The 11,357-nt window shown below is 32.3% G+C and overlaps 2 protein-coding genes across 2 annotated transcripts; both read right to left on the reverse strand.

Moving 5' to 3' along the window:
- Window positions 1-18: 18 nt before the first annotated feature.
- On the reverse strand, window positions 19-4,153 carry MGP1 (MALE GAMETOPHYTE DEFECTIVE 1). The gene is made up of 7 exons (XM_039025191.2): window positions 3,908-4,153; window positions 3,341-3,434; window positions 2,935-3,079; window positions 1,947-2,057; window positions 1,226-1,372; window positions 607-729; window positions 19-348 (listed from the first exon to the last, which is right to left on the reverse strand). The coding sequence occupies exons 1-7, from the start codon at window positions 3,944-3,946 to the stop codon at window positions 285-287; spliced, it is 723 nt and encodes a 240-aa protein (XP_038881119.1). The 5' UTR covers window positions 3,947-4,153; the 3' UTR covers window positions 19-284.
- Window positions 4,154-6,283: 2,130 nt separating this feature from the next.
- CPISCA (chloroplast-localized ISCA-like protein) lies at window positions 6,284-9,423 on the reverse strand. The gene is made up of 3 exons (XM_039024910.2): window positions 8,958-9,423; window positions 7,844-8,062; window positions 6,284-6,682 (listed from the first exon to the last, which is right to left on the reverse strand). Exons 1-3 carry the CDS (start codon window positions 9,112-9,114, stop codon window positions 6,540-6,542), a joined length of 519 nt encoding a protein of 172 aa, XP_038880838.1. The 5' UTR covers window positions 9,115-9,423; the 3' UTR covers window positions 6,284-6,539.
- Between the last annotated feature and the right edge of the window lie 1,934 nt (window positions 9,424-11,357).

The following is an 11,357-nucleotide window of genomic DNA, read 5'->3' on the forward strand; positions in this document are numbered from 1 at the left end:
TGGGAAAACATCAGCAAATGATCGAATGAAAATTTCTTGACAATATCTATCCAGTTATCACCTGGTAATGTAACATAGTAGGATGAAGAATTACAAAAAGAAAAATAAAATAAAATAAAACAAAAGGTTGGGAACACACGTCAGCCAAATGATGCACTCCCAATATCAGAGGTGCTTTTCTTATTAAAGCTAAAGAGATGGATCCCGGTGTTCATAAACAGCCGAATCAGTTCTGTTGACAGATTTTTCTCAACCAGAAAATAAATCAAAAAAGCTTTGAAAATCTACAGGAAGTTTCTCACGTCTAATGACTTCGTATCCACCATTTCCTCATCTTTAAACTCCTCACTGAAAACAAAGAGGGGAAATAAGCGAAGTTTCAAAAGGAATTGATAAAAGCCATCAGACCTACGGTAAATTTTATCATATACAAGCCAGGTTATACTTTTTGCGAACAAAACTCTTTCAACCTTTATCTATAAATCTATCTGGCCGGCATTCAAACTAATGAAGATGTTGCAGTGCAAGAATATAGATGACTCTAACTTAGACTATCAAATACCGATTAAGGCAATTCTTTTTGCAGTATAATAATCAACTACATACCGCTTCTTTTGAGTTTCCATTGCCTCGAGAGCATCTTTCTTCAGCTCTTCCAATTGTGCCTTGGAAATTTTAAGTTCCAACTGCTCCTCGTACTTGGGCAGATCTTCCCTCCGAATCCCAAGCCTGATAGGTAAAAGAAAATTAAACAAAGTACTTGAAATACTGTATATATCCCAAAGAAAGATTGTTCGACTGTATATATCCCAAAGAAAGACTGTTCAACTGTATGCATGTAGGAGATACCAACCATCCTGAGCCTCCGTTGGAAATGTAGATTGGTAAAAGCTAGTGTCTAAGTGAAATTAGAAACGAAATCTAATAGGAATCTTTTGCTTCACTTCTATGCAACCAGCTCCGATACCAAATAGACATGCAAGCATGCAACTAATAAAAAAGAACATCATTCTTCACTGTTACTTTTGAAATAGAAGCCTGATGAACAACACATCATTTATCCAAAACGGGAGTGTGGAAGCTTCTATTTCCCCAAGACTTATTGTTCTTGACGGCAATCTTAGAAGTATATTATCCATGGCAACATAACCGTCTGTAAATAAACCACTGAACTTTTTGGAAAGGAGCCAAAATAAACGGAAAATATAAGAAGTTAGAATCATACTTTTGATTGATTTTGTCAAACTCAGCCATAAGAATAGACATTCCTTTCTTATCATTCCTCATAAGAGGTTTCTTCAATTCTTTCTCAACCTTTTCCAGAGCATCAAACATCATGGCTTCTGCACCAAGATCATCACTGAGACCTCTCCTGAAAGAGTACATGGGAATTAGATCAAGAGACGAAACGTACAGTATAACAACGAACTCGTGCACTTGGCAATAGACATCAGATCAATGCCACAGGTTTCAGGCATAAGAATGAATGCATGAGCAATGAATACCCCCAAAATGTAATTCCCTACAATTTGGAATGAACAAATCCATAACAGAGCCATACAACAAACTTTTGTTGGTTAGAGAACATCTGAGACCAGACTAATGGAGGCCAAAGGCCAAAAAGTCTGTACAAGTTGACATGAGAATTGAAAAAGACCGGAAAAAAATAAAAATAAAAAGAAGAACCAAGGGCTAAGCCATTTTAGCTTTTATACATGTACATGAACTGGAGACTTATAGATTTTTTGTTCAATTTCGGTGGATTATTTATTTGTTTAAGCCTATATTGATCGATACTGGTCAAAGTTTCTAAGTCTTGTCAATTTTGGAACCCTTGAAAATCAAATATTCATGATACCGCAACCGTTAATATGCCAAGGAGAGAAATGTTGACAATGCATTGCTCAGGTAGACAAGGAATCCAAGTTCATGGAAGAGGAACATACTTAATCCGGATATCCTTCAATGCCAGCAAGTATGATCTGGCATCTGGGATGTCCTGGGTTTTTGTCTGAATGGTGTATTTGATTCGCTGTGATTCAGAGAATAAATCTGCCCTGCAAGGAAGAAAAAAGAGAGTTAAGATTGTAACTCACACAGAATTCACATGCACATATTTTAGTGATAGCATGTTCTAATATATACACATGGTCCTATGTTATGTGATAAAAGCTTATATCTTAGTGACAACCTACAAATGTGTCTTTGAGTTCTAACTTATATTTTTAATGAGGAAAGATGAAAGATAAAAGGATGCCTCAAAAAATGAAGCATGGAACACAATAATAAAATAAGAGTCCTATATGTATCGTTCTCGAAAGCCATTTTCCTAGAAAATGGTATATTGTACACAGAACAAAAATGACATTAGTGTTTCCTCATTTAATAGTTGAAGCCATGAAATACTTGTTTCTTATTATTGATTAATTTTATCCATTTCCAGTTTATTGGCCCCAAATGAAAAGCCAAATTGTGAGTCCCAGAAGAATATTTATGATTATAATACAATACCATCACTCTCCAGCAATGCTCCTTGAATTCACCTAGAACAAAATTGTTCCAAACAAATTGCACAGAATGCAGAGAGTGAATTTCATTAAGCAAAGTGTATAGAAAGGAAAAGGACCTTCAAAAGAAGTAACTAAAAACAGGAAAGGCCAAACAATAATATGTAAGTGGTGAATGATATCTATATACAATTTAAGATGCACAAAATTCAACAGCCCATAGTCCTCATCCTTCATTAGAATATTATTTTTGAGCTAGTCAGTATAAACGAGGCAGGGGTATTTGATTAATATACTCGGATGATAAAATGACCCAGCTACCTCTCTGCACCAGTTAACACAGAGAATGATAAGATTCAACAGTCAACTCATAAGTAGCCACAGAGGATTTAACTAGAAAATGTGGTAATCATGAAAAAACACTCACTTCTCTCTTGCCATTTTCATGACCTTAGCATATTGAGCTACAGCAGCAGGGTCATCTGGATCAATTGTGATCTTCTCTTTTCGGAAAACATCCAAAGCTGTCTCAAACTTCTTTTTCACTTCCAAAAATATGTTCTTCAGCATTTCTTTGGCACCCACAGAAAAAGAAATAGACATTAACAATTAAATGACAAGAAATTCAAGAACAATTTGCACATAGAGAAGTTAATACACCACTCATGTAGCTTCATTGCCCGTATATATATATATATATCCGTGATTCAATTCTCTACATAATTTATGCATAATTCCTTAAAGACATAACTACAACTGTTTGATAGACATAAACCAAACTTCATAGATATATCTCTCCCTCTTTCTCACAAATTGAGCGTATTTTGCCTCACCATCTCCCTTCAGAGCAGGCCGAGCAGCCTCTTTTGCAAAGTGACGAACAGGAATAGCATGCCCCTGGTGTAAAATACTTTGACTGCCAAGCACCTGTAACAACGAAGGGGTACAAAAAGAAACCCGACATTAAGCAGCTGATTCAATGATCATTACGCCTCTAAACAAACATTTTCCCACTATGCACAGACAACCATTCCCAAACAATGCATCTAACATTTAAAATCTTTAACAAAGCCCCATTAATATTAGAAATATCCACAGCAACCTACATACTTTACATCATCATCCAAAGAAACCCTAAAATCCCAGATCCCGAAACCATCAAAAAACAGCAAATTACAAAAGGCAAGAATAGGGAGAAATTGACAAAGGTTTCACCATTATCAGGATCCATAAGAGTATTGGGCAAAAACAAGCTCCAGTTCCGTATAGAAAACGGAAGAACAAAAATCAAAACAGCGACACAAAACGATATTCACATGACTCATAAATATGAAACATGAACAATCAGATAAGTGAAAATTAGGGTAACCTGAACCGATCCAGGGCGGAAAAGGGCAAACCTGCTTGGATTTGGACAAGAGACGAGAAGAGAAAGCCATGATGGGGAGCTCAGATTGCGCCTTTCTTCGGATGCTTCGATGAATGGTTCGAGGATTAGAAGTCAGATTATATGAGGGAGCCCTGGTTTGAGGTTTGAGGAAGAGACCGTCTATGCGAAGCGGAGGGGAGCTCTGCTAGAAATGTTTCGGTGGAACCTGCTCCTCATTACTCGCTCTACTTCTAAATCACCACCGTTAGATTGTTTTAACACTCCTTTTCTAAATGGATGGATCTGATCTACTGAATGGACAACCAGGGCAATCAACCCCTTTTTTTACTCTCTTTTTCCACCCCCCTTTTTTCTGTTTATTTATACAAAATGTTAGAATAAGTTTTATTTTCACTTCTGAAATTAAAATTTGTTTAAATAAAGCACATAATGTTAATAAGTTAACAATGAACTACGTCTTTATATAGTTGTAAATAATATTAACATCTCGTTGAGTTCTTAAAATTTTGGTAAAAAATTAGAAATGTTATACTTTTTTATACTCTTATTCTACATATTATTAGATAAATATAGAATTCCATCTCATATTTTTTTTTTTTTTTTGTAAAACTAATGATTTAGATCAACATCTACTAATGAATCAGAGTTGTAGAGTAAGATTTTTATTGAAAAATGTAGAATATTAGAAATAATATTAGATTATCACAAGAATTGGGAATCATTATTTTCTTGATTGCCTTCTAACTTTTTCAATCAATTCCAATGTTATATTTTTTTTGTTCAACGAATTTTGGGTAGAATCTTAATCTTTAATCTCAAGAAAAGGGCTATGGGCCAATTAGCTTGCTCAAGCCAGATTATCACGCCAATTTTCATGATTGATTTTAACGAAAAATATGTTATTTCTAAAACAGTTTCAAAGTTTAAGGGTATTTGGAATAAAATTTAGAAAAAATAAAAGTCTTTTTGTAGTCGAAAATAATTGAAATGTCTATCCAAAATTTAGGACTACTTCATATAATTTCAATTTTTTTTTCATTTTTTCTTATTATTCTTTGAATATCAGTTTTTAAAATTTATGAGACGATCTTTATTTAATTAAGGTATAAGCTATTGACAAATTCTCTTTACACATTATTGAACTAAAAAAGACATTCATATATTTGTTTTATATGAAGAGTGTTGAAAGTTTAAAAATATAACATTACTAATAGTTTTAAGGACTAAAATATAAATTAAAACAAAAATATATAGTAATTTTATTTATTACTTAGCTTATAGTGCCTAAGATTAAACTTACAATACAATGCAAATTGTTTGTTATAATAGTCATGCCAATCAAATGCAAATATCAGTGAATTATGACAAGAAGAATAGTGAATATTGAGTTTAGGATTCTTACTTCAATAAAAATGTCATTAATGTAATTAAAAAAATTGTATCTTTTCCATGAGAATCAACATTCTATCATAGTAAATTAAACATTATCCAATTCAATAAACCAAAGAACTCAAATTTACAAGATAATACATCAAATTTACTAAGATAAAAAATCTGTAAATAAAAAAATTAAAACCCTGTTTAGATAACCATTTTACTTTTTGTTTTTTGTTTTTGAAAATTAAGTCTATTTCTTCCGTATTTTTTTAATAATGATTTACATTTTCTTTATAGTTGAATTCTTAGTCAAATTCAAAAAACAAAAACAAGTTTTTAAAAACTACTTTTTTTAATTTTCAAAATTTAACTTGGTTTTTTAAACCATAGGTAGAAAGTAGATAACAAAAGAAGAAATTTTGAGATTGGCTTTAGGTCTTGTATCAAAATGCTACCACGGGTTTGGGAGAAAATCGCATATGATGATCCAAAAAGCTTTGCATAGCTGAGCCTGGTTTCAGAACTATGAAAAGAATTATAGTTACAACACTAGCAGCAGAAAATCCTACTTTCTACACCATTCATTTCTCTGTTTATTATATATTTATAAGTTTAAATTATAAAAAATACTCTTAAATTTTGTCATTTATTAAAAAATTATTTATACTATTTCAAAAATTACAATAATACTTGACTTTAACCTTCCATAAAGGTTTTAAAGCTATCTATAGAGTAGAAATTCTTTATAACATTGGCAGCAAATTACTATGACAATGACGCGAAACAAGATGATCATCACTAGAATGTTTGTCTCGATTATGTATCAAGAACAACATTTAAACACGTCGACTTTTTGTCCAACACTCCAATGGTTTCTTCTTTAAGTACAATTTTTAAATGTTTATGAAAATTCAAGAATAATATTATAACTTTTGAAGACTATGGATATTTTTTAAACATTAAAAAAAGTTCTAAAGTATACATATATATATATATAATTTAGCCTATATTTAATAAATACATGAATTCTATAATATTTTATCCAACAAATACAGAATCTGTAAGAAAGTAAACAGGAAGAGCTAAAAGCCTAATTCTTTTTTCCAGAAGGGCTAAAGCAGAAATATCACGAACAAAGGGCTTGTAATAGAAGGTATGCTAGGATCAATTGTCAAGCAAACTAAGAGTTTTTACACATTCTAAGTTTTCTTTAACCTGAAACTATCCAGTTTCTATTGAATCATTCATATATACAGATGACGATCCTACACTTCTGCAGCAAATGATTTCCCACAACCACAAGTTTGTGTAGCATTTGGGTTCTTGAAAGAGAAGCCCCCACCAATAAGTGCGTCGCTGTAGTCCAATTGCATTCCAAACAAGAAAAGTAGGCTCTTGGGATCACATACTACAAAACAAGAAGAGTGGGAAGTTTGTATCAAAAGTTCAAGCTAAAAGTGAAATCAAATTCGTCTCCGAGGCTACAACTTGAAAGGCCATAGAGGAAAAATGACAAAACGATACTTTCTTAGTTCACTAGATGATGCTTACTTTTCTTAATCAACAGAGTAGAGAGCAGTTACCAATGATTTTTTTTTTCTTCTTTTAAAGTACAATGAACGTGAAAATTCAAACCAAATACTTCTAGGTTACTAACACATTCTATATAACAATTAAACTAGGCTCATTTTGGCAATTTTCGAGGAATTGAAATAACATACAAGTTTATGTTGAACAGTATACATTAAAGACAAGTATATTTGACATAAGTAGTTGCGCAACCTGCTTATCACTTGGCATAAGAAATTGCTCGTATCTAATAATTCAAGTCATTGAGATTTGAGTCTCCAAGAGAAGTGATGGATTATGAACTCTGGAGTAAAATTATTTGGGTAGAGTCCTTCAAATTTAAGGCATGTGGTTCATGTAATTTTCATCCAAGAAACATTGAAAACTTGCCCTCTACCATTGCAAGGGAAAGAACGTATCCAAAAGTATGCAAACTAAGTATGCAAACTAGATTTAGTGCCCGTTTGGATTGACTTGAGGAAAAAGAGTTTTTCAAAAAACATACTTTATTTAAACACTTTTGATAAACACCGATTAAAATTCACTTGAAAAACTATTTTGAGTGGCTGCCAAACACTCTAATTTCTTCCAAAATGACTTATTTTTTAAATTAAACATTTGAAAATGTATTCTAACACACCCTTAGACACTTCACTGTTTTCTTTTTGAACTAAGAGAGATTATGAACTATAGAGTAAAATTATTCTTGTAGAGTATGTACAAAGAGTAAGCTTCTTTTATCCTAAGAAAAATTGAGAACTTGCCCTCTACCATTCCACACTACCAATCCAAAAATATGCAAAACTAGACTTAGATATTCCACTGTTTTGGAGCTCATTGACAAATTACCCCCCACCCACGCAAAAGTGTGTGTATAAATAAAGCAAATGATCATCTACAAGTATAATGCATTCAGAAAGGATTTCTTCAAACATTTGCACTATTACTAAAAACCTCACTAGAAATTCATAGTGAAAAAAGCAAAAACTGTAACTCTTACCTATCACAAAACCATTATATTCTATAATTGAGTCATCAGGTCTAGCATTTGCCCTGTTCTCAAACTCCATAGTGTAGGACATACCAGAGCATCCACCCTGTCTGACACCAATTCTTAAGCATAAATCTTCATTACGTTCAGATCTCATTTTATTCAAGTGTTTCAATGCATTATCGGTTAATGAGATAGCCGGTGCTATACCCTCGGTTGCTGGCGCAGCTGTTTAATCACAATTTACATATTAAAAACATAAGATGAAAAGGCAAACTTTGATAATAAAACATGATATACTCATCATATTTCATATGCAAAAACTGAAATACAAGATTCAGTAGGTTTTATATTTCGTTCTGCCGTAGGCCGCAAAGGGAGAGTGTCATAAAACAAATAATATTACACCTGAATATGTCTAAGGGCATGTCTGGAGTTATTTTTTTGAAAGAGTTAAAATCATTTTTTCATGTTCAAAATCACTTAATACATGCTTTTGAATCAAAATTTGGTGATATGAAAATAACATTTAAAAATGAAAAACTAAATTGATTTTTAATGTAAAAGATATATTTTGGAGTGATTTTGATTATGACAAAAATGATTTCAACAATTTCAAAGTCACTCCCAAACACACATAAAAAGAATGAATTATCAATGCTATCGAACACGAGAAATAATGGTCATCTTTTCCCCCACATGAAGATCAGTCCATCCTAATCATTTGAGCATTAGTACAAAAGAAAGATGCAAACTCATGGTTTGTATATCACCAAACTCACAAACAACTCATTAGTTCAAGTTTGCGGGGAAATTTATTTTCCATGTCACTCAACAAGAAAACCCCCAAAATTCTGCTACTTAATTTCAATAAGAGACTTCCACCAGCTAACAATTTCGATTCCAAGCAAACACTAAATCGATCCTACGTTAAATAATTAGAAAAATAACTCGAACCCTGACGTTCTTCACAAATTCACAGTTCCAATCCAATCCAAAGGGGAAAAAAGTCCTGGTTAATTTCACGCAAACAATACGACGATGAACTACGGTGATATAGTCAAGTATAATAACCAAAGAGAAAGGAGGAATACAGAAGGAAAAATAAAAAAAGAGAGCGTACCTGGGACTGAAACCGATCGAATCGATAAGGATTTCCTCCGGCTGAATTTCGTAGGAGAATATCGAAAGGAAATTGAACTTTGAGGTGCAGAACTTTGAGGAAGGGCTCGCAGGTGAAGGATAGGGGTGCATTTCATGGTAATCGAAGAGAACGCCATCGGAGAAATCCGGTTATGCTGCCGCGATTAGTCCGGCGAACGGTGAACGGCGACCGGTGAATATGCGAACCTCGTCTTTGACCAGTCGGTAGTGTTTGTGAATTGGGATCGTGCGGTCAAGATATATTATTTGCGTTGAGATCGAGTGATTCAGATATTTTATTCATCCTTTTTTTTTGTTTTTTTTGTATTTTTCTTTTCTCCTCTCCAAAACATGTTTATTATGAGGTGTAGAATTCTTTTAGTTTTTTGTTCTTTATTTCTTTTAGAAGACTCGTTTCTTCCAAAGGGGGAAAAAGCTCCATATTCAAAACAATACGTGAGTTTAGTAACTGAAATGGGGAGTACTTTTAAGTGTATAGCAATCTTTGTAAAAGAAGGGTAAATATATCAAAATTTATTAATGGTAGACTCTATTGCTATATACTTTTATTGGTGATATGGTCTATCAGTATTACTTATAAATTTTAGAAGTTGGATCTAAATCTTGTTATATTTGTAAATTCTTTTCGATTGTACTATATCTGTAAATATTTTGGGTCTCATATATATTTACAACTGTCCCAAGTTAAAATGTAATGACCCAACTTTTCATTATACCCCTAGGTCACTACTATATGCATGCATAGACTTGACAATAAATTTCTCGAAGAAAAATTTAATAAAATAAATAAAACTTCTAGTTCATTAAATAAAGCTCAAATAATAAAAATTTAGAAAATTTAGAATAAATAACAAATTAACAAATTAACCAATGGATAAATGAAATAATCATGAATTTTAAAATGCTAGACTCCTAAATCAGACCCTATCAAAAGAGACTTAAGTGTGGAAGCGATGACATATCTGAAGGAACTTTATGAGGAGAGACCCTAGAGCAGAAGCAAGATCGTCCCAAATCCATTGTTCATTGAATGCAAGTTTTACTGTAAATCAAGAACAAGATATGCATTTACATAAATTATAGCATGCATTAATAAAGAAAAACTTAAGGTTTTAGAAACTCTTACCTTTGAAGACTATTCTTCAAAAATCTCTTGAACAAGTCACGAACGAATCTCTTTCTCCAAAAGGGACACCATCAAATGGAGTCTCTTGTGTTCTCCTTAGGGATTGAGAATGGCAGGAGGTATGGACTCTGCCTTAGGGTTTTGGAAAAGGAAGGAGATGGAGAGGAGCAGAGGGAGGAGAAGAAGTTTTCTTCTCTTTTAGTTTTTTCTAGAGAGAACTATTCTCTTAGTGTTTCATGGAGGAAGATGAATTAGCACCATCATTTTTCTCTGACCCCTCTAATCACGTATTTGGTTGAGATAAATTAGGGGAGGGAGTTAATTAATATTAATATAATATAATAATAGTAATAATAATTATATATATATAATAACAACCTTATTATATGTATATAAACTATATCAAATACATACTATATCAAATACAATATAACCTATAAATGTATTTTCTCTTAACCATACATAACATTTAATATAAATCACATTTATAATAAACTCACTTATATGATCTCATTCATATAATTGATATTTGGATCATATCCAAATATTTAATTCTTCTCAAGTTATTTATGGTATTTAATATAAATCACATCCATATTTAATTTAATTACATGAATCTCATTCATATAATTAGTATTTGAATCATATTCAAATTCTTCTCATATTACCTTATATTATAATGTATCAAATACATTATATTAATTATATCGCATATATAATTAATTTAATCAATTATATCATATATAATTAATTCCCTCAATTAATTTGAACACTTCAAATTAATCCAAAATAATTCTCAATTAAATCCCTGTTGAGCTACAGAGGGGACCTTATGGACCCGTAGATTGAAGCTCCAACGGTACTTAGATAATTAATTAAACTCTTTAATTAAATTACCCAACATCCGTCAACTACAAGTCATTTCACTAAAGATCGACAACTGCACTCTTCGCACTACAGATAAATTTTTGTATCCATTGGATATAACAAATCAACAATACGATGATCCTTCACAAATTGTTCGTAAACACAGTTGGGCCAAAATTACCGTTTTGTCCTTGTAGTTACATCTAACTCCTTAAGTACCACTGATTCTTCTAATGAACATAATTATAGTCCAACTATGACCAAGTTCCTCTTGGGCTAGGAAAGGGTGTGACCACTATGTTGTTCAAGCTCCAGAATTAGCTCTTAAGTGAGCAATTTATCTACTTGCCTTTGCATTGGACAAAG

This window comes from Benincasa hispida, chromosome 3 (assembly GCF_027475165.1).
Source record: "Benincasa hispida cultivar pf3 chromosome 3, pf3_genome.v1.1, whole genome shotgun sequence".
NCBI lineage: Eukaryota > Viridiplantae > Streptophyta > Magnoliopsida > Cucurbitales > Cucurbitaceae > Benincasa > Benincasa hispida.

Coding starts and splice junctions, on each gene's coding strand:
- MGP1 (XM_039025191.2), bottom strand. CDS start 3,946: ATGGCTTTCTCTTCTCGTCTCTTGTCCAAATCCAAGCAG. Junction 2,058..2,934: donor ATGAAAATGGCAAGAGAGAA/GTGAGTGTTTTT, acceptor TCTTCCTTGCAG/GGCAGATTTATTCTCTGAAT. Junction 730..1,225: donor TTTGACAAAATCAATCAAAA/GTATGATTCTAA, acceptor TTTACCTATCAG/GCTTGGGATTCGGAGGGAAG.
- CPISCA (XM_039024910.2), bottom strand. CDS start 9,114: ATGGCGTTCTCTTCGATTACCATGAAATGCACCCCTATCCTTCACCTG. Junction 8,063..8,957: donor TCGATCGGTTTCAGTCCCAG/GTACGCTCTCTT, acceptor GTGATTAAACAG/CTGCGCCAGCAACCGAGGGT. Junction 6,683..7,843: donor ATATAATGGTTTTGTGATAG/GTAAGAGTTACA, acceptor CTTGTTTTGTAG/TATGTGATCCCAAGAGCCTA.